Raw genomic sequence first — 23647 nt, forward strand, 5'->3', positions numbered from 1 at the left:
GGCCCCTCTCAGATCTGTGCCCGGCGATAAGGATCCTGTTTATACCACACTTCCTGGCTTTGCTTTTCCTGAGCTAGCCTTGCGCATGCGAACTTGGCCTCTTCTGTAGCTCCTTGAACACTTTGGGGAGAAGCGTTTAAATGACACAAGTAAACATGTTGCTTTGGTACCAGAACCCAAGTGACACGGATCAAAGACTTTTCCAAAGAAAAGATTGCTACAAAGGATGTTGTAATTCATGACTGTATTTACATAGTATTATAAATGGTAACACATTTGAGACCACTGAGGTATAAACCTTTTATGATCCAACATACTGAATTTATCAACACAGAACCTATAATGTACAAAATAAATTAATAGGGAACCCAACAGAACATGTTATGTTGCAAATTTACTGCTACTTATAACATGCCTGTTTTACTAGGTTCAGATAAAATAGCAAATATAGGGCTTCCCTGGTGGCGCAGTGGTTGAGAGTCCGCCTGCCGATGCAGGGGACACGGGTTCGTGCCCCGGTCTGGGAGGATCCCACATGCCGCGGAGCGGCTGGGCCCGTGAGCCATGGCCGCTGAGCCTGCGCGTCCGGAGCCTGTCCTCCGCAACGGGAGAGGCCACAACAGTGAGAGGCCCGCGTAACGCATAAAAAAAAAAAAAAAAAAAAAAAAAAAAAAAAAAAAAAATAGCAAATATATATATATATATATATATATATTTTGGTGTAAGATACATAATTTGTACCTTGTACCAATCTCACAGAATTAGTTTAATCCAAAATGAAAAACATATTCTATTTTCTATCAGATGCAACAGAAATTGTTTGAAAATAATCTCTCCCCGCTTCTCCTACTTATTTTCTCCCTAGCACCTAATATATTGTGTATGTATTTCTTCATCATTTGTCTGTCTCCCCATTAGATTGTAAGCTCCTTGAGGGCAAAGCCTCAGTCTGTTTCAGTGCTATATGCCCAGCACCTAGAATTTGACATATAATAGGTACCCAATAAGTAAGTACTGAATGAATGAGTTTAAAACAGGCACACATTTAGCCAATACAAAAATGGATTTCTATAACTTCATTTCACACATTGGCCCTACATGATAGGCTAAAAACTTTGGTCCTTAGTTCACACCTGATTCTCTTCCCTGACTCTCTGTGGGATAGGCCAATGTCCTGGGGTTGCTCAGCCACTTGGTAATACCGGGTTTGGGCACCACAGCTGTTGCCACCCCTTGGTGTATCCCCAGGCTGGCTTTTCCCAGAGCACAGACTTGCACAGGTTGTGGGTGTGAGGCTGAAGCGAAGAAGTTAACACGGAGAAGGAAGGAGGAAGGAGGCTCATTCCAACGTCCCCCTGAATTGCTGCGTGTGCCGCTCCAGCTTCTTAGCCTCAGCCTGGAGGTGCTGCAGGGCGGCGGGGCTGGGATGCTGGAGTACGGCGTGCTTGGTGGCCAGCGCCAGGTCCTTGAGCAGGCTGCAGAGGTGGCTGCTGCCGCGCAAGATCTCGTTGCGCACGTCCCTCTCCTGGGTCTCCTGGCACAGCGTGTCCACCAGCTTCTGCCCGACCATGATGACCAGCTTGCTCTGCGCGATGAAGATCTCGGGGGGCTGGCCGTTGCCGAGACTGCTGTGCAACACGCCGATGGCTTTGAAGAGCGCCCCGAAATAGAGGCGGCAGTGTTCAGAAAGGCGGATTTTCTTCTCAGGATTCTGCTGACTCAAAGGTCGGGGGCTCAGGGAGCTAGGATTCTAGAGAAGAGAAAGGAAACAATGGATAAGAGAGAGATTCGATCGACAGGCTGTGGTTGTCTCTCTTTTCCTGTTTTTGCTCAATTTGCTAGACTTTTTGTAAGAAAAAGTACAGTTTTGTTTGGGAAGCCCCACAGTGCAACATTTGCCTAAGAAATTAATGTTAAGGTTTTCAAAGCACTGTTACATATAAATTATCTCTCAGGTATATAATTTTATATATTGCATTTTATATATATAAAATCATTCATATTAGATACATATAAAATCTTATTCAATCCTCTCTACAAACTGTTAGAAACCCATTCTAAGAAACTCGTTGACAATGACTAAATTTATAACTTAAAAAAAATGCAGAAAACTTGATGGTGAGATTTAAAAATTTACTCAAAGAACAGGTTTTAAAGCATTTAAAAAACCCTTCCTAGTTCCAGTGTCAGAGGTAAATCTGAATCCCCCAAATTTCCAGAAAAAATAAAAATATACTGACTTATCTGCTTTAAGATTAAAATATTTATCTTACTTGCTAATTAAAGTTTTATTTAGAAGTTTACTTTCATGAATTTTATTTTCTGGAATGTGGAACCAAAGCCTGTTCACTGTTGAAAGATTCTCAGCATCAAACTTAGTGGAAATCCTACTCCAGGTAATAATCAAACACACTGCTATATTTAAATTGGATAACCAACAAGGACCTACTGTACAGCACGGGGAACTCTGCTCAATATTATATAACAACCTAAATAGGAAAAGAATTTGAAAAAGAATAGATACATGTATATGTATAACTGAATCACTTTGTGTACACCTGAAACTAACACAACATTTTTATCAACTATAATATAAAATAAAAAGTTTTTAAAAAAAAAAGCCCCTTTGTTAGGTTATAGGTGAGGAGACTGAGGCTTCCGGAAGAGAAGAGGCTGCCTAGGGTCACTCTACTAGCAAAATAAAGATCTGGAGCTCTTAGCCTAGTCAGCAAGTCTGAAACTCTCATTCTTTCTATTAAACTGTGCACTCTTATCAACCTACGGTCTTAAAACACCCAGCTCAGAAGCACTCAGACAGTGTTATAGTCTGACTGTGTCTCCCCAAAATTCATATCATGAAACTCTACCCCTCAGTGTGAAGTTATTGGGAGATGGGGCCTTTGGGAGGTGACCAGCATTAGATGAGGTCATGTGGGTGGGGCCCCCAGGAATGGGGTTAGTGCTCTTCCAAGGGTTGCCCGAGAGCTTGCTTCCACCCTCTGCTCTCTGCCAGGTGAGGATACAATGAGAAGTGGGCAGTCTGCAGCCTGGAAGAGGGCTCTCACCAGAATCTGACCCTGCTAGCACCCTGATCTTGGATTCCTAGCCTCTAGGACTGTGAGAAATACATTTCTGTTGTTTATAAGCCACCCAGCCTATGGTACTTTGTTGTAGCAGCACAAATAGATTAAGATAGACAGGTAAAGGGAAGAAAAGCCTGGGGTGTTGGTTGAGATGGACTCTCGGGGGGCAGGGACCATGAAAAGAATGCATCAGAGGCTAGAAATGAGGAGCAACCATCTGGACATTGGAATATTGGCATCTTGGCTTGGGAGTATTACCTGTAGGTAAACAAAAATGTACTATGATTTTTATTCTGGGCTGTTGGAAATCTCTGGAGGTATTTTTGGTTGTCACATTGACCAGGGAACACTACAGGCTACCAGTGGACAGGGGGCTAGGGATGCTGAACAGTCCATCCCACGCAGTGAAGAACTGCCCACCTGATGGTCAGTGGTCCCCCTGCCACCCCCACTGAGAAGCAGTCAGTCTAAAGCAGGGTTTTTCCAAGGGTGATCCTTGGACCTCCAGCACCTGGGAACTTGTTAGAAAAGAAAATTCTCAGGCCCTTCCGTAGACCTACTGAATCCGAAACTCTGGGGTGGGGTCCAGCCCTCTGGGTTTTAACAAGCTCTATAGGAAACTATGACACACTCTCAGGTTTTAGAACCACTGGTCCAAGGCATACTTCGTGCTGAACAAAATAGCATGACTTTTAGCAATCTGACAGGCCCCAAGTTTTGGGTTTGGGGTTTGCAGAACGAAGCATCAGGACGCCTGGGTTATTATCTTAGTTGGCCTCTGAGAAGGCAAACAATCTTGTCCACATCATTGGATATCTCTGTCCCTTCTCGCCCATGCTGCCCTCCCCAGCCCCCATCAGCCAGGAGGTTGAATGGGTTCATTGGTTCCCAGGCTTCAGTTATTCAAAGAAAACCTTCACACATTACACCCTTTCTACCTTCCTCTTAACTTCGGTCAGCTACATCCTTGTTTTTAAGTGATCAGCTGTTTTTACTTAAGTTAAAACTTTTAAAATTGGTAAATGGAAAACTACTATCCTTTACCACTAATAGGAGGTAAGCAATGAAAAATAAGTACAATGATAAGAGTTTTGATTTTAAAAAAAAGAGGAAGAAGATCAAATGTCAGAGAGGTGTTGAAGATACATAGGCCCCAAACCAAAATGTTTTTTCTGTTGTAATCAGAAACATTAAACGGGAATGTCAAACAGATACACGCACAGAGGGAAGATCAAGTGAAGACACAGGGAGAAGACAACCACGTACAAGCCAAGGAAAGACACCGGAGAAGAAACGAACCCTGATCTTGGATTTCTAGGCTCCAGAATTGTGAGAAAATAAATTTCTATTGTTTAAGCCAAAGGGGGAAAAATGTCAACAAGAATGTGAGTCCGTGTGACTTCATGCCATGTCAGTATCTCCTGTGATAAACTTGCAGAGCACCTAGAATTATTTCACTGATGGTTAAAGGACCATGTTCCACATTTTGGGGCTCATTGGACTTGCTCATCTCCAGGGTTCCTTCTATTATAAAAAAGGAAGAACTGTCACAAAACCAAGTCTCCTCCCATGTGGGTCAGGGCTGTAATGCTGAATTATTCACAGCAGGAAACATCTCTGGGGATAAAGCCTATTATTTCCATCAGAAGTATTGGAGAGTCAGCATCATCGCTTACCTGGGTTTCTAAGTCTTTGTTTTCATCCAACCTTTGTTCCAAGATGGGTTTTTCTTTCTCTTCTAGGCTAGGCAACTCCTGAAACATAAAATCCCTTCAAATTACCAACTAGAATGGTCTTTATACTATTATATAGCTGTTTAAGTCCACTTTATAACTTGAGCATTCCTCGTTATGTTTTTGTTGATGGTTCTACCTAGTAATGACTTTTTCCAACAAAGGAGACTTCAGCAGCCCGAGGGCTGAATTTTGCCTACCAACATGGCCTAATATAATGACACACAATTTTATTGGGAAATGAAAAATAACCAAATTTCCAGCTTCTCTAGAGTGTGTTAAAGCTCTTGCATCTCCAGGCATGTCAGCAGAAAACCAAGACTGGGGCTGAAAGCACTGAGTTATCTCCGTGACACAGGCCCCAGGTTACCTGCTGCATTTCTTGCAACTTGCAATTCTCTCTCTTTTTCTTTTTTGGCTGCGTTGGCTCTTCCTTGCCACGTGTGGGCTTTCTCTAGCTGCAGCGAGCGGGGGCTACTCTTCGTTGCGGTGCACAGGCTTCTCATTGCAGTGGCTTGTTGCGGAGCATGGGCTCTTGGTGTGTGGGCTCTAGAGCGCAGGCTCAGTAGTTGTGGCGCACGGGCTTAGTTGCTCCGTGGCATGTGGGATCTTCCCAGACCAGGGCTCGAACCCATGTCTCCTGCACTGGCAGGCTGATTCTTAACCACTGCGCCACCAGGGAAGCCCTGCAACTTGCAATTCTTGAACTAAGGGTCTTTTCTATAGTGTCTAGACTCACGGAGCAAAGTATTCCTAAGAGTAAGTAGAGTCTGGAGGCTGCTAGGACCAGGCACAACTTGGAAGAGTGTTTACAGTTCCTCTTCTGTTTCTAAGAAACACACTGACAATGACGAAATTTACAACTGTGAAAAATGCAAAGAAACTTGATGACGTGATGAAAAATTTTGTTCAAAGAACAGGTTTCACAAGGTTTTCAAAATCCTTTCTAATCCTAGCATCAGAGGTAAGCCCAAAACCCCAGATTTTCCAGAAGACATCCTGTCTGCCTTAATATTAAGATACATATCTTACTTCTTACTAAGAGCTCACCTAGAATTTTACTTCCATGAATTTTATTTTCTGGAAAATGGAACCCTTATCTCCCCAAAGATGATAAAACAGATTCTCATCATCTAACTTACTGGTGACCACTCCAGATAAAAATGGAAAGTCCCCTTATAGTATACCAACTCTGAACTCACCTGTTCACAAACATCTGTCCTATTTTTCTTTAATAGTTCAGGAGGGTGTTCGCTTTCCCTTTGTTTCTGAAAAGAAGCATTCCTTTGGTATGATTCAATCTCCTTTTGGGGAAGCCGGATGGATTTTGCAAGCTTAAATTCTGCATTTGGGGTCAATTGCATGGGGTCTTCCTTTTCACAGTTCGGCTTGAAAAGGAGTCTCCCGTTGGCAATGACGAGAGAGGCGAACCTCTTGATGTCTTCTGGAACTATCCGCGCCGTCAGGACAAATCTCTCCAGGTCATCCAGGCTGTTGTGAACTTTGTTGGTCACAAGGACTTCCAGGGACCAATCGCAGCTCTCCAGACTTTCCTTTGTTTCAAGCAGGATTTGGTAGGAGTTGGAGATTGTCTGTAGCTGATCCCTAATTTTGGCCTGAAGTTTATTGTCGGTGAGGTTACAGGCGGTCCCACGGACGCCGCAGGCGAAATCCAGAAATTCTCTCAAGGATTCCTCTATGCAGTCGGCAGCCCTGCGGATCGCGTGGATATTGGCCTCCAGGCAGTCTCGGAACCTCCACTGCCTACTGACAAAGAGCATGAGGCCCGCGACAGAGTTGTCCACCTTGTGCTGCAGAGCTGTGACTGTCTCTTTGGCCAAGTCCAGGTCCAACGGGAGCTCTTTGGCTGACTCCTCCGAGAAGGAGCTAGAAGAGTGGCTAGACGTGGAGGAACATGAGGAAAGGACGCTGGCTCTGCTGTCAGAACTGGAAACGGACAAGCCGTCTGGCTCAGGAGACAGCGATGCTGCCCGTCCGGAGAACCATGAGGTATTATGGTCCATGGAATTCTCTGAAGGCCCATCGGCTTTTCCCAGCTCTTTCCCAGCCTGGGGGACACTTAGCACTGCTTTAGGGACGTCGTAAATGTTCAGCCTGGTGTTCTTCTGTTCCACTCGGGAGATCAGAAAGCTTGAAGGGACCTTGTAGCTGACACCTTCATCCAAAGGGAATGCATCCCTGGGTGGTGGAAAGCTATGAGGAGGAATCTCTGGAAGGCTGAGTTTTTTCTGCATGGGCACGTTTTTCTGCGGGTGTGGACTGAGGGTCCTTGCTCTGCTGTTCTGAGGGCTGTGAAAACTGGACATGTACCTGGGGAGAGCACGGTGCCCCGATTTTTCCACAAAGCTGCTTAGAGATGCGTTTCTTACATCAGCCTTTTCCGGAGACACTGGCGTGTCATAAATCCATTCGGATTTCTGAGGGCTTGGCAACGTGTTGCAGCTGCCTCTCCTTAAGGCAATGCTTGACATCAGGGGAACACTCTGCCCCTGTGAAAAACCACACAAAGTCACCCAGTTTAGGAGCAATAAAAAGACAGTATGAGCGACTCAGGTGACACATGTGTATTATACTGAGGACCCACCAAGTGCTTGGCACTGTGCTTCTTAAAAATCTGATCGACACTCCCCTACTCACGCTTCTTCTGTGGCTCCCCACTGCTGTTATCACTCAAGCCCTACACAGTCGGGCTCCAACCTCCTTTTGAGCCTCCTTGCTCTCCGCTTCTGACACCACCCTCCTTAAAGGTCCAGCTGCCCTTGCTGTTTACCTTCCCCTGAACACAGAATGCTCTCTTGAACCACTATATTTAATTTTACCCAAACTGGTTCCTCTGCTCTAAATGTCTTCCCAACCCCTTGCTTTCCGTCTAACAAACTCCTATGCATCCTTTGTGACACTGCTGAGTTGCCACATTGGGCATAGGTACATTTATTTATACATGTGACAGAATCCAAAGATAAACATGGATTACAGATTTCAAATTAAGGCACCTCCTTTTTATACAAATAAAAACCTACCTTGATGCAACATGTCTCCAAGGTATACAATAAGAAGAAGCATTTATCTAAAGTCTACTGAGCTCATGGGACTTCCCTGGTGGCGCAGTGGTTAAGAATTCACCTGCCAACGCAGGGGACACAGGTTCGAGCCCTGGTCCAGGAAGATCCCACATGCCGCGGAGCAACTAAGCCCGTGCGCCACAACTACTGAGCCTGCGCTCTGGAGCCCGTGAGTCACAACTACTGAAGCCCAAGAGCCACAACTACTGAAGCCCACGCGCCTAGAGCCCGTGCTCCGCAACAATAGAAACCACCGCAATGAGAAGCCCGCGTACTGCAGCAAAGAGTAGCCCCCGCTCACCACAATTATAGAAAGCCCGCCCGCAGCAATAAAGACCCAACACAGCCATAAATAAATAAGTAAATAAATTAATTAAAATAAATAAAACAAAATAAAATAAAGTCTACTGAGCTCTTGCTCTGTGCCAAGCAGTGTACTAGGTATTTTGCAGGGATTATGTCAATTCTCACATAAGTTTGTAATAAGAAACGGAGGCATATGGAAGTCAAAGGATGTATCTAAACCACGTAGCTTGTTCTGTTCCTGAACGCCATTGCAGTTACAAGTTTTGCCTCCAGTGAAGTTAAGTTCTGCTGTGAGGGATTTGCATTCCTAATTTTTTTTTTTTCTGCAGTACGTGGGCCTCTCACTGTTGTGGCCTCTCCTGTTGTGGAGCACAGGCTCCGGATGCGCAGGCTCAGCGGCCATGGCTCATGGGCCCAGACCCTCCACGGCATGTGGGATCTTCCCGGCCCGGGGCACGAACCCGTGTCCCCTGCATTGGCAGGCAGACTCTCAACCACTGCGTCACCAGGGAAGCCCTGCATTCCTAATTTTGACCAAGCAAACAACATTTCCCAGAGGCCGTTCAGGTCTGCATAGCATCGGATCTCAGCGCCCGTCTTACTTACGTTTGGTTGGCTGGCAGGGGGACCAAGTGCTGCTTTTTGGGGGCTGGGGAGGATGTCATATAGCTGCTGCTGCTTCCCTGGCTCCTGGGGAAAGACCACAAAGAAGGACAACTTGAATTTTTCCCTCCTGATGGCTGCACATCACAAACTCTCTCCACTCCAGTGTTTCTTTTGTTTTTCCAAATGAAAACACAAATCACTGAAGACTTGGGGGATTTCAGTCATGATGCTTTTATGGTGGAAGTGTGTGCTCTACTGGGTATATTTTCAACAGTGGACTCTGTGCTTTAGAAAAGGTGACTTCTTGATTGAAGGTGGGGACAAACTATGGAGAGAATTAGCTGTAGCTGCAGTTAAAAACGGTAGTTCATTTCCTCCTGTTAGTTCACCTTAAGATTGAATTAAAGAAGAATAAATAGAAGATTGGGACTTACTATGTCTTTTATCTTTCTTGTTTTTCTCAGCAGAAATTTTCCTGTGCTTGTAACTCATGTATTCATCCTGCAAATATTTACTGAGTGGCTATTAACGACTACACACTGAACCATAGGACATATATACACCCAGTAATGAGCAAAAGACATGGCGCCTCTACAGATAATAGGCTTTTTTTTGGTGCAACAATTAGGAAGTACATATTTTAGGATAAGAAAAACAGGTTCCATGTTCCAAAGCGAGGTGAGAGAGTACCAAAACAGGTTTTGTAAAGAAAGAGAGAAAAAGCTGGAATTTGGAGAGGGGGTTTCTTTGGAGAGAGCTGGGCTGTGAGTGTCCTGCTCTCCCCTTCTCAGTTGGGGGAGGAAAGGATGCTTTTCACTCCCTTCAGGCAAAGTGGAAAGTGCCCCACGGAACCTTCCGAGATTTGAGCTGTGCCACCTGAGCTTGGGGTCATAGTGCACAATGTCTAACTCTGCTTGAGAAAAGTTAAATGTGAGAATCTTCTGACAGAGCACAAGGTGGTGGCTGGGCTGAGGGGGTCTGTTCTCAGGGCGGTGACCAGGCAGAGCAAAGGGAAGCCCCTGCCTTGGCATAACATTTAAAGGTGCACCAACAAACTCAGTGTCTAAGGTAAATAATATTTTAATGCAATACACTTAAAATCACAATTGATGCGAAAAAATCGTGATGAACAAAATATCAACATTTTGAATAAAGATATGATCCACAGGGCCGGGACGAGGGCGAGGCAAGTGAAGTGAGTCTTGCAAATGTGTCTTTGTTTAAAACTTTGGGGGAGAAAGTGCCCCATTCTCCATACCCCACCCGCCCCCCAGTCCTGGCCCTGGGGTCCATTGCGGCTGAGGGAGCCTGTGCGTTCTCTGTGGACCAGACGTGGGCTGCATGGGAGCTGGAGCCAGGCCTAGAGGGTGAGAGCATCTCAGGAGGGTGAGGCTGGAGATGACCGGCTGCCTGGAGCTCAGGGAGGAACCTTCAGCCACCGGCCAGAGGAGAAGCATCTGCCCACCCTGTGCAACTTGCAGGTAAGAGGTATCCAGCATGGGACTTCCCTGGTGGTCCAGTGATTAGGGCTCCAAATCCTCACTGCTGAGAGCCCAGGTTCAATCCCTGGTTGGGAACTAAGATCTCACAAACCACGCAGCCAGAGAGAGAAAGAGAGAGAGAGAGAGAGAGAGAGAGAGAAAGAGATACCTGGCAATCGGGGGAGGCGGGGAGGGGTTGGCACTCGCAAAAATGTCCCTTAAGAGAAAGAATCAGCCTGCAGTGCTCACTGCCTCCATGGGGTAACACTGTGACATCCCTCCTGCAGAACCAGGCATGCGGGACCTTTCCACCTCTGCCCTGCCTCCCTGCTTTCCCTCAGCCCCGCAGGAGCCTGAGGTCACCCAGTGAGAAGGAATCCGAGGTAGGGAACTAGCAGAGAATCCAGCCAGCCCTCCATCCCTGCAGCAGGAGCCCAGGCCCTGCAAACAAGCTGAGAGAGCACGAGCTTTCGCTTTAAATATAGTAGGAACTTTGCGTATTGCCTGCACTGAACATTAAATTCCTCCATTGAGACTAATTATTACCTGTGAGGGACCAGGAAGTCACAGAGCAGGCCTGAATTTTTATTTAGACTAGAGCTGTGGCCTTTAGCCCTGGCTGTGCTCCAGAACCATCTGGGAGCTTTAAAATTACTGCTGCCCGGGGCCCACCCAGACCTCAAACATCAGCGCCTCTGGGCGTGGTTCCAGGAAGCAGGCATGGGTGAAGCACCCAGGCCATTCCGATGTGCATTGATGGGCAGGGGAGAACACAGCCACGGGGCAATTTTGATGGGCTGAGAAGTGAGTGAAGTTGTTTTCTGATTACACGAAGCATGTCTTACAGAAGTGATGTACTAGTAACAGTCAAATAAGTTAAAAAAAATCCCAAAACCTAAAATTTCCTCCCCCAGAGATAATCAATGTTAAGATAACCAATGATAATGTTAAGACTGTGATGTGGGACTTCCCTGGTGGCGCAATGGCTAAGAATCCACCTGCCAGTGCAGGGGACATGGGTTCGAGCCCTGGTCCAGGAAGATCCCACATGCCACGGAGCAGCTAAGCCCCTGCACCACAACTACTGAAGCCCACACGCTCCAGGGCATGTGTGCTGCAACTAATGAGCCCGCGTGCTGCAATTACTGAAGCCCACGTGCCTAGAGCCTGTGCTCCGCAACAAGAGAAGCCCCCCTGTTCACTGCAACTAGAGAAGGCCTGCGCACAGCAACGAAGACCCGACGCAGCCAAAAAACAACAAAAAAGATGTATATCCTTCATGATATTATTACTTTTAAAAAGTGCAGGGGGGTGGAGTCAAGATGGCAGTGTGGGAAGACACCAAGTTAGCGTCTCCCCACAACTAGGGCACCTGCCGGCTGCTGGTGTGGGACCCTGATGCCCAAGGAGACGGGAGGAACCCCCAAGTGAACTGGTAGGACATGGGAGGACTGAGCGGGGAGAAGAAATGGGGGCCAGACAGGATTGGTGCCCCTGAGGCTGGGGAGACCAGGGGAGGCAGGCAGGAGGGCCTCTCCAGGAAGAACGGGAGGGGAGTGAATGGTGATTACCCCTCCCACTGGGGCCGGGGAGCCTGCTGAGCTCCGGCTGGTAGCCGCCCCGCCAAAGTCCCCTCAAGGTCGCGTGGGTCCCGGGGGCAGAGGAGGGAGGCCAGGGAGATCAAGAAAGGCAGGCAGGAGAGGCCCTCCAGGAGGAGAGGGAGAGGAGCGGAGGGCGATTGCCCTGCCTACTCGAGCCCAGGAAGCCTGCTGGGTTCCCAGGTGAGGTCCCCTGCCCTCTGTGACCAGGGGTGGGGGGCACGCCTGGGCCCCTTCTGTTCCTTGAGCCTAAGCCCCACCCCCCACAGCCCTCAGGGCCTTTTCCAGCCCTGTGGGTCCTGAGCATAGGCCCTGCCCACCACCCAAACCCACCCTTGCTTAGGCCCTGCCCTCCACAGCCAAGGCCTTCTCCCCACCCCGCCTTTTTTTGCTTTTTCTTTTCCTTTTTTTTTCTTTTCCCTCATCCTCTTTTTTACTATTGTGGTAGTGATGTATCTTCCAGTTGCTGATTCATGTATATTTTTATTTTTATGTTCTTTCTAATATATCTGTTAGTTTCCTAGTCTAATTTTATTTTTTACTATGATATTGTTCTTTTTTTTCTTTTTTTTTTGCCACCCCATGTGGCTTGGGGGATCTTGATTCATGTACTGGGGGTGGGGCAGAAGTTACTGCGGTGGGAGCTCCAAGTCCAAACCACTGGACTAACAGAGAACCTCAGACCCCAGGAAATATTCATCAGAGTAAAGTCTCACGGAGGTCCTCATCTCAGTACCAAGACCCAGCTCTACCCAACAGCCTACAAACTCCAGTGTTGGAAGCCTCAAGCCAAACAACCAGTAAGAAAGGAACACAATTCCACTCATAAAAAATTAAAAAAAAATTTTTTAAATGAGACGGCAAAAAAATATGTCACAGATGAAGGAGCAATGTAAAAACCTACAAGACCAAATAAATGAAGAGAAAATAGGCAATCTACCTGAAAAAGAATTCAGAGTAATGATAGTAAAGATGATCCAGAATCTTGGAAATAGAATGGAGGCACAGATTGAGAAAATATAAAAAATGTTTAACAAAGATCTAGAAGAACTAAAGAACAAACAGAGATGAACAACACAATAACTGAAATGAAAAATACACTAGAAGGAATCAATAACAGAATAATGGAGGCAGAAGAACAAATAAGTGAGCTGGAAGACAAAATGGTGGAAATAACTGCCGAGGAGCAGAATAAAGAAAAAAGAATGAAAAGAATTGAGGACAGTCTCAGAGACCTCTGGGACAACATTAAACACACCAACATTCAAATTATAGGGGTCCCAGAAAAAGAAGAGAAAAAGAAAAAGGCTGGGAAAATATTTGAAGAGATTATAGTGGAAAACTTCCCTAACATGGGAAAGGAAATAGTCACCCAAGTCCAGGAAGCACAGAGAGTCCCATGCAGGATAAACCCTAAGAGAAACAGACCAAGACACATATTAATCAAACTAACAAATGTTAAATTCAAAGAAAAAATGTTAAAAGCAGCAAGGGAAACACAAAAAATAACACACAAAGGAATCCCCATAAGGTTATCAGCTGATTTTTCAGCAGAAACTCTGCAGGTCAGAAGGGAGTGGCAGGATATACTTAAAGTGATGAAAGAGAAAAACCTAAAACGATTACTCTACTCAGCAAAGCTCTCATTCAGATTCAGTGGAGAAGTCAAAAGCGTTTTAGACAGACAAAAGCTAACAGAATTCAGCACCACCAAAACAGCTTTACAACAAATGCTAAAGAAACTTCTCTAGGCAGGAAACAAAAGAGAAAAAAAAGACCCACAAAAACAAACCCAAAACAATTAAGAAAATGGTAATAGGAACATACATATCAATAATAACCTTGAATGTAAATGGATTAAATGCTCCAACCAAAAGACACAGACTGGCTGAATGGACACCAAAACAAGACCCATCTATATGCTGTCTACAAGAGACCCACTTCAGACCTAGGGACACATACAGACTGAAAGTGAAGGAATGGAAAAAGATATTCCATGCAAATGGAAATCAAAAGAAACCTGGAGTAGCAATAATCATATCAGATAAAATAGACTTTAAAATAAAGACTGTTACAAGAGATAAGGAGAGACACTACATCAAGGGATCAATCCAAGAAGAAGATATAACAATTATAAATGTTTATGCACCCCACAAAGGAGCACTTCAGTACATAAGGAAAATGCTAACAACCATGAAAGGAGAAGTCAACAGTAACACAATAAGAGTAGGAAACTTTAACACCCCACTTACACCAATGGACCGATCATCCAAACAGAAAATAAATAACAAAACACAAGCTTTAAATGACACAATAGACCACATATACCTAATTGATATTTATAGAACATTCCATCCAAAAGTGGCAGAATACACTTTCTTCTCAAGTGCACATGCAACATTCTCCAGGGCAGATCACATCTTGGGTCACAAATCAAGCCTTGGAAAATTTAAGAAAATTGAAATCGTATCAAGCATCTTTTCTGAACACAACACTATGAGATTGGAAATAAATTACAGGAAAAAAAAAACTATAAAAAACACAAATACATGGAGGCTAAACAGTGTACTACTAAATAACCAAGAGATCACTGAACAAATCTAAGAAGAAATTTAAAAATACATAGAAACAAATGACAACAAAAACACGATGACCCAAAGCCTATGGGATGCAGCAGAAGCAATTCTAAGAGGGAAGTTTATAGCAATTCAACCTCACCTCAAGAAGCAAGAAAAATCTCAAATAAACAATTTAACCCTACACTTAAAACAACTAGAGAAAGAAGAACAAAGTAAACCCAAAGTCAGTGGAAGGAAAGAAATCATAAAGCTCAGAGAGGAAATAAATGAAATAGAAATGAAAAAAACACGAGCAAAGATCAATAAAACTAAAAGTTTGTTCTTTGAGAAGATAAACAAAATTGATAAACCCTTAGCCAGACTCATCAAGAAAAAAAGGGAGAGGATGCAAATCAATAAAATTAGAAATGAAAAAAGAAGTTACAACGGACACCACAGAAATACAAAGTATCATAAGAGACTACTACAATCAACTATTTGCCAATAAAATGGACAACCTGGAAGAAATGGACAAATTCTTAGAAAGGTATAACCTTCCAAGACCGAACCAGGAAGAAATAGAAAATATGAACAGACCAATCACAAGCAATGAAATTGAAACCGTAATTAAAAATCTTCCAACAAACAAAAGTCCTGGACCAGATGGCTTCACAAGTGAATTCTATCAACCATCTAGAGAATAGCTAACACCGATCCTTCTCAAACTCTTCCAAAAAATTGCAGAGGGAGAAACACTCCCAAATTCATTCTATGAAGCCAACATCACCCTGATACCAAAACCAGAAAAAGATATCACAAAAAAAGAAAATTATAGACCAATATCACTGATGAACATAGATGCAAAAATCCTGAACAAAATACTAGCAAACAGAATCCAACAAAACAGTTAAAGGATCATACAGCATGATCAAGTGGGATTTATACCAGGGATGCAAGGATTCTTCAATAACGCAAATCAATCGATGTGATACACCACATTAACAAATTAAGGAATAGAAACCATATGATCATCTCTATAGAGGCAGAAAAAGCTTTTGACAAATTTCAACACCCACTCATGATAAAAACTCTCCAGAAAATGGGCATAGAGGGAACCTATCTCAACATAATAAATGTCATATATGACAAACCCACAGCAAGCATCATACTCAAAGGTGAAAAACTGAAAGCATTTCCACTAAGATCAGGAACGAGACAAGGACGTCCACTCTTGGCACTCTTATTCAACATAGTTTTGGAAGTCCTAGCCACAGCAATCAGAGAAGGAAAAGAAATAAAAGGAATACAAATTGGAAAAGAAGAAGTAAAATTGTCACTGTTTGCAGATGACATGATACTATACATAGAGAATCCTAAAGATGCCACCAGAAAACTACTAGAACTAATCAATGAATTTGGTAAGGTTTCAGGACACAAAATTAATGCACAGAAATCTCTGGCATTCCTATATACCAACAATGAAAAATCAGAAAGAGAAATTAAGGAAACGCTCCCATTTACTACTTCAACAAAAAGAATAAAATACCTAGGAATAAACCTGCCTAAGGAGGCAAAAGACTTGTACTCAGAAACCTATAAAATACTGATAAGGGGCTTCCCTAGTGGCACAGTGGTTAAGAATCCGCCTGCCAATGCAGGGGACCCAGGTTGGATCCTCGGTCTGGGAAGATCCCACATGCCACGGAGCAACTAAGCTCGTGCGCCACAAGTACTGAGTCTGCGCTCTAGAGCCTGCGAGCCACAACTACTGAGCCCGCATGCCACAATTACTGAAGCCCGCGCACTCTAGGGCCCATGCTCCGCAACAAGAGAAGCCACCGCAATGAGAAGCCCGCGTGCAGCAACGAAGATCCAATGCAGCCAAAAATAAATTAAAAAAAAACACTAATGAATGAAATCAAAGATAAACAGATAGAGAAATATACTATGTTCGTGGATTGGAGGAATCAATATTGTGAAAATGACTATACTACCCAAAGCAATCTACAGATTCAATGCAATCCCTATCAAACTATCAATGGCATTCTTCACAGAATTAGAACAAAAAAGTTTACAATTCGTATGGAAACACAAAAGACCCCAAATAGCCAAGACAATCTTGAGAAAGAAAAACGTAGTTGGAGGGATCAGGCTCCCCAACCTCAAACTATACCACAAAGCTACAGAAATCAAGACAGCATGGTACTGGCATAAAACAGAAATATAGATCAATGGTACAAGATAGAATGCCCAGAGATAAACCCACGCACATATGGGCACTTAATTGATGACAAAGGAGGAAGAACATACCATGGAGAAAAGACAGCCTCTTCAATAAGTGGTGCTGGGAAAACTGGACAGCTACATGTAAAAAATGAAATTAGAACTCTCCCTAACACTGTATACAAAAATAAACTCAAATGGATTAATGTCCTAAATGTAAGGCCAGACACTATAAAACTCTTAGAGGAAAATGTAGACAGAACACTCTACGACATAAATCACAGCAAGATCCTTTTTGACCCACCTCCTAGAGTCATGGAAAGAAAAGCAGAAATAACCAAATGGAACTTAATTAAACTTAAAAACTTTTGCACAGCAAAGGAAGCCATAAACAAGACAAAAAGACAACCCTCACAATGGGAGAACATATTTGCAAATGAAGAAACGGACAAAGGATCAATCTCCAAAATATACAAACAGCTCATGGAGCTAAATATCAGAAAGACAAACAGTCCAGTTAAAAAATGGGTGGAAGACCTAAATAGACTTTTCACCAAGGAAGACATACAGATGGCCAAGAGACACATGGCAAGATTCTCAATGTCACTAATTACTAGAGAAATGCAAATCAAAACTACAATGACGTATCACCTCATGCCGGTCAAAATGGCCATTATCAAAAAAATCTAAAAACAATAAATGCTGGAAAGAGTGTGGTGAAAAGGGAACCCTCCTGCACTGTTGGTGGGAATGTAAATTGATACAGCCACTATGGAAAACAATATGGAGGTTCCTTACAAAACTAAAACTAGAACTACCATACGACCCAGCAATCCCACTACTGGGCATTTACCCTGAGAAAACCATAATTCAAAAAGAGACATGTACCACAATGCTCATTGCAGCACTATTTACAATAGCCAGGACATGGAAGCAACCTAAGTGTCCATCGACAGATGAATGGATAAAGAAGATGTGGCACATATATACAATGGAATATTACTCAGCCATAAAAAGAAATGAAATTGAGTTACTTGTAGTGAGGTGGATGGACCTAGAGTCTGTCATACAGAGTGAAATAAGTTAGAAAGAGAAGAGCAAATACCGTATGCTAACACATATATATGGAATCTAAAAAAAAAAAAAAAAAAGGTACTGATGACCCTAGTTACAGGGCAGGAATAAAGATGTAGATACAGAGGGTGGACTTGAGGACACGGGGTGGGAGGGTGAAGCTAGGTCGAAGTGAGAGTAGCACTGACATATATACACTACCGAATATAAAATAGTTAGCTAGTGGGAAGCAGCAGCATAGCACAGGGAGATCGGCTTGGTGCTTTGTGATGACCTAGAGGGGTGGGATAGGGAAGGTGGGAGGGAGGCTCTGGAGGGAGGGGATATGGGGACATGTGTATGCATATGGCTGATTCACTTTGTTGTACAACAGAACTAACACAGTATTGTGAAGCAATTATACTCCAATAAAGATCTATTAAAAAAAAAAGACTCCATACTCCCACTGCAGGAGAACTAAGATCGCGCCTGCAGAAATAAAAGTGCTTTGGAAACCGAAAAAAAAAAAAAAAAAGTGCAGATATGTGTATGTGTATGTTTGTGTGTATACATATGCGTGGATATAAAGTATCTATTACAAATGAAAAGTAAAAAACTTTTAAATATTCAGAATTCAAATAGTAGTAATGTTCTCCTGAGCAGGTCTGGGCTCCCTGGGCACAAAGCTGGTTTCTGAGGGAAGATGTGTCCTTTGGAGTCAGGACTGATGCTCCAGGAGATATCTCAGTGGTAAAGCTGAAATGCAGGGTCTGCATGACCCTGAGACCCCACGATGGATGGAGAGGTGTGGGAAGAGCAGGGCCACGGCTGAGGCTCACCTTTAGGGCTGGGAGGCACCGGCTTTGGGCAGGCACATCGTACACCTGGCAAGGCAGAGCTGGCAACGAGGTCCGAGCAGGTCTGGGAATTGTGAAGAGGGCCTTGGGGAGAAAAAGAAGAGTTGAGGGAAAGAAACATCACCGCTGAGTCCACGGGTCATGAGACAGCAAAGGCAGCTCTGACACACTGGGACATTCTCTGGGCACCTCTAATTAGAGGCCCTTCGCTCTGAGACTGGGAACAGCAGCACACTGATGGGGAGGTCCATGGTGGAGGGCAGTCTTCCTCACATGCTGGCCCATAGCTGCCTGCATCAGCCTCACCTGGGAAGCAGGCTGGAATGCAGATTCCTGGGCTCCGTGTCCGTGGTATGGAATTTCTGAGCCTTGATGGAGAAACTGAAAAACTGCTGTATCATCAAGTTTCCCGGGTGATTCTCCTGTTCTCTAGGGATCCCAGGCTGTGATTCGAATGCTGGGTTATTAATGTTTGTCTAATGATGCTAAGGATGCAGCCGTGAATGAGGCAGGCAGGGGGGCTTTACAGGTGCTACCTGATCCTCCGCTCTGTGATCCCCTTCGCTGCCGCAGATTAGTAAACCGGACTTGGTCCCTGCTGGTCTTCGACGGATCTCTCTAGGACAAACTCAGCAATGGTTCCCCATTATGCTCTGAGTTAATTCCAAGCTCCTTGCAGGCCATGACCTGCCCAACCCCAGGGACGATGCATGGTGTGTCCCCAGTTGTCAGCCATCACCTTCCTTCCTCCCTGCCCACCCCCCTCCTTATTGGAACACAGCGGGCTCTCTCCCACTGCAGAGCCTGTCCAAACACGGTTCCACTGCCTACCACTCCCCAATCACCACAGGTCCAGCTGACTTTGTGGGTCACACTTACCCAAGAGACAACCTACAGACTACAAGGGGACTTTCCTGTGTTTGGAATTTTAGGTGGAAAGAAGTCAGTTCAAAAATGCCCAGTGTTTCTCGGAAAATGTAGATGGCAATCAGTTAAGAAACCTGTTTTGAGAAACGTGGTTTTGAAAGGTTTGGAGGACAGAAGGAAGCTCCAGTTTGAGAACTAGAGGGTCTAAAAGCAATTTCATCAGGAAATCTAACCTTCTTACTTGAAATACAAAAGATTACCCTCTCTGAATTTAAACCAAAATCAAATACCTTCTTTGTATGGTCATTTTATTTTATTATTTTTTTAAGAGAGGCCGGCATGTTATATTAAGGAAGTTGGAATAAAAATTGAAACAAAGCTCAAGACAGTGGTTACCCTGGGGGGAAGTGGCTGGGAGAGGTGGGAGGGGGCTTCTGGGATGCTAGTTTCGTTCTTTTTCTAGATCCGGATGCTAGCGACTGAACTATGTACCCTTAGTATCTATAGGTTAAACTTCAATAAAACAAAATAGATAGCGTCAGCCACAGAGCCAGGTGAACAAGATCAAGGGTAGGCCAAGGGCTCTGCCTTGGGTGTTGTCAGCCCAGGGGTGGAGACAGAGACAGACACAACAAAGAAACTTTGGTCTCTAGTACTCATCAGGGTGTGACCCTGGATGGGCCTTTCACCTCCCTGGGAATCAATTTCCTCATTTGTAAAGCGAAGAGTTGTTCTAATCTACACGGGTCTCTTCCAGCTAGAAAGACGAAGAATCCCTTATTAGGACAACTTGAGACAGGTGACATACTTCCACCTTCTTGGTTTTTAATTTTTGGCCAACCTTAATCTAGAGATACTCAACCCGGGGAATCTCTGTAATGGGTCCCCCGGGCCGTGTGCCAACCCTGTGAACCGCCCGTCGGAAAACAGCTCAAAGATAATGGCTGGACGTGCTTGGTTTTACCAATGTCTGCTTCTGCTCAGAATGGAATATTTTCTGGGCGGTCTCAGACTCAAGGCTCACCGCTAGATTACCCGAACTTGGAGAAGATGTCTGCCTTTTCTGTGAATCAAAAGATTCTTAACTGATTATCATCTTGCATTCTTCTAGCTCCTTCCTTCTTGTAGCAGAGGAAGAAGCAAAATTATTCAGAATCACCAAAAGATACAACTTGAGGTGAACTTAGAAATGATGGAGCCCCACCCTCTCTTGATACAGAGCAAGAAAGAGAAGTACAGAGGGGTGCTGGATGTCTCCAATCACCCAGCATAGCTGTGGCTGCCGCAAAAGCCAAGTGAACCTGGATTCCTGATTTCTAAGCCACAGATGGCATCTCTTGCTTTAAAAGACCCCCAAGCACGGAGAAGGCAATAAAAAAGGGAGGCGGGAGGGAGCAAAAATATAGACAGGGCAGCGACGGAGGGAACTTAAGCAGGAGTGAAAGGAAGGAAAGTTCCCCACGTGTTTTACTGGGGCCACAGCAAGACCTGCTTGAGTGGTGAGGAGTCCCTCACTTCTAAATTCCCCTCTGGCAGCCGTGGTTTCTGTCCGTGGCCACAGCCTGCACCAGTGAGAGCTCCACGCTTCATGTCAAGGACAAATGTTACAGCTAATGCCCTGGCCCTTTTCTGAGTTAGGATGGTAAACTCATCTCTCCTTTCATACCATTGTCAGTCTAGAAGTTGACAGTGAGTCCACGGTTGTGAAGCCTTAGGTTGGATCCGGTCATTTCATTCGTTCCGTAAATGTTTACAGACCACCTTGCAGGAGCCTGGCACTGTGCTGGGGGTTTGGGATCCCTGGGGAACAGTGGACATTGCAGCTGCTGTCCTTTTTGGGGGCCTGTGATTTTTTGTGTGTGTCTTTTAGTGGCTTTGAAAAGCAACTCAATTAACTTCAGCCCAGGCCACTTGTTCTGAGAGAAGCCAGCACCGAGTCAGCTGCTCAGATGACAGCTGAGTGTGTCAGGCCTAGATCTGGGCCAGTTGTTCCCATAAAGTGACTTGGGGTCCACCTCACGGATGGACGCTGGAGACTGAGCTGCCTCCTTCTGGTGTCTGCAGCCAGTGCCTACGAGTGGCAGCTGTTCTGTGTAACAGCTGGTTCTCTGCATGGCAGCCCCGGGGAGCTAGGAAATCTGAAGTACTCAAAATCTCTTAAGGAATCAACACCTTGTTTGAAGAAGCTAGTGTGGAGGAGGCCTGCATGGTAGGTGGGATATTGCTGGGGGGGCGGGGCTGGGGGCTGGGGGCCAGCACATACATGGGAGGAGTGGGCCTTCCTGGACACGGACCTCACCGGGACTTCCATGCAGAGCCGGGCCCGGGTGGGATGTGTCATCTGAGCTGAAAGCAAAGTGTGTGACGGCAGGAAATGCCTGCAGTGACTGAAGACCATATGCAAATCTGTTCTACATTCTTAACACTTCATGAAGGCCAGGGCTTGGGGAAAAACAGTACATTATTTTTCTCTTCTTTTAACTACTTTCCTTCTTTAAAAAAAAAAAAAACGACAGTTTCATTCTGCATTTACTGAGCGCTTCTTTTCCTCTGTTTTTTAAAAATTGTTATTTTTAAAAACTACAGATGTAACACGTGCTCTACATAACGCACAAATCAACTTCCTAGTCTCTTTGTTCATCAAATATTTATCAAGTACCCACCCCATGCCAGGCATGGTCCCAGATGCTGGGGACACAGGAGCGAATAAAATAAAGGTCCCTGCTTAATGCCTTCTTTCACTTTCTCCTTAACCAGTTCCACTTCCTAAGCGTAACCACCGTCGGTGTGTATTCTTTTCAATGCACACATACACACACAATTTTTTTTTGAGTTTTTCTTTGTTAGGTTGGTTTTTATTTAAATGGTTCTTTGTCCCCACTTATAAATACCTTATAGGACTGCTTCATCTTTTTTTCACAACTGCATAGTAGCTCATCATAGGGTTATGCCGAAATTTATGTAACAAATACCCCATGAATACACATTTAGGCATCCTGGATTTTTCCCTGTAACAAATAATGCTATAGTGCCTATGGCCTCCTCGTCCAGATCTATTTCTGCCTTCTTGTATATTTCTGCAGCTATTCTGAAAGGAAAGTTTCTGGATTGAAAGGAATACAAATTTTGAATCTGATGAGTGATTTCCTGCCTTTGACCCATGGAAATTCAACCCCTCCATTTACCACTAGCCATCTTAGTGTTCCTGGTGTAAAAAAACACCACCATGAATGTTGGGATGCTTTCTCACACAGCTTGACTAAGCATTTCGTTTCCTGCAAAGTGTGGGTGTCTTGGCGAGCCAGGAACCGCCAGGGTACCCAGAGTGTTAATGACAACCAAAGTGGGCGCCAAACACAAGCTCATCCACTCACCCCGGCCATCTGGTTCCCACCTTGTACGTTTGATCTCCTGACGGAAGCCCACGATTCAAGGGTAGTTAAGCCCCTGGGTGCTACATACCCCTTGACCTATTTCTTCTGTCCAGAAACAGGCTTACCTGCTTTGGAAAGCTTAGAGTCTTTTCACAGACGATTCTGGCGCTGGCAGGCGGGTCAGGGACTTCATAGACTTGGACGGTGGGAGGCGGAGGCCGCTCCACCCAGCTCCTCATCTGCTCGTACACAGGGCCTGGAGATGAGGGGTTGAGCGGGGTGGGCACTTCATAGGTCTCCTGGGAGCTGGTGGAAGCATCTTCCGGGCCTCTCAGGAAAGGGGGACAGGGTCTGTCGGCAGGGGCCTCCACGAGGATTTCAAGGCGGTTGGCAGGGGCCAGGCCTTGCCTCCCGTGAAGCAAACACTTCCACCAGCCCTTGCTTTCTGGCACATTTTGTTCCAGAATGGTCAGGATGTCTCCTCTGCAGAAAGCCAGCTCATCGGCGCAGTCGGGGTGGTTGTCATAAAGTGCCCTGGCCAAGAGCATCTGGGGGCAGGGGCGAAAGAATTCACGGTTGTTATCATTGCCAATAACCACTGCAGCCATACCACTCGCTTAGCACCCAGTCACAGCTGCTCATTTATCTTGTTTCCTCGACCCCAGAGGCCCTGTCCCTGTTGTTTGCCTGATTTATTTCTACCCATCCTTGGGGAGTGTGGGGCGTGGTCTCAGGTGAAATGTCAGATCCTCCAGGAAGTATTACCTCCACCCTGAGACCAGGTCCAGTCTCTCCCCTCTCACGGTCCTGATTTAATTTATGACC

At 45.0% G+C, this 23647-nt stretch overlaps 1 protein-coding gene across 5 annotated transcripts in view; it reads right to left on the reverse strand.

The window, feature by feature from the left end:
* Nucleotides 1-697: 697 nt before the first annotated feature.
* The window catches only part of CASS4 (Cas scaffold protein family member 4), a 45011-nt gene continuing 22061 nt past the window's right edge, over nt 698-23647 (reverse strand). For 4 of the 5 annotated variants that reach the window (XM_032606590.1, XM_032606591.1, XM_032606593.1 and 1 more), the window contains 6 exons: nt 22948-23370; nt 18564-18665; nt 8812-8895; nt 6019-7326; nt 4760-4837; nt 698-1750 (listed from right to left, as the gene is read on the reverse strand). In XM_032606590.1, the coding sequence (XP_032462481.1) occupies nt 1340-1750; nt 4760-4837; nt 6019-7326; nt 8812-8895; nt 18564-18665; nt 22948-23370 (2406 nt within the window). In that variant the 3' untranslated portion in view covers nt 698-1339. The remainder of the gene's footprint in view (nt 1751-4759; nt 4838-6018; nt 7327-8811; nt 8896-18563; nt 18666-22947; nt 23371-23647) is intronic. The other variant, XM_032606595.1, reaches the window with a different exon arrangement.

Source organism: Phocoena sinus, chromosome 15 (genome assembly GCF_008692025.1).
Source record: "Phocoena sinus isolate mPhoSin1 chromosome 15, mPhoSin1.pri, whole genome shotgun sequence".
NCBI lineage: Eukaryota > Metazoa > Chordata > Mammalia > Artiodactyla > Phocoenidae > Phocoena > Phocoena sinus.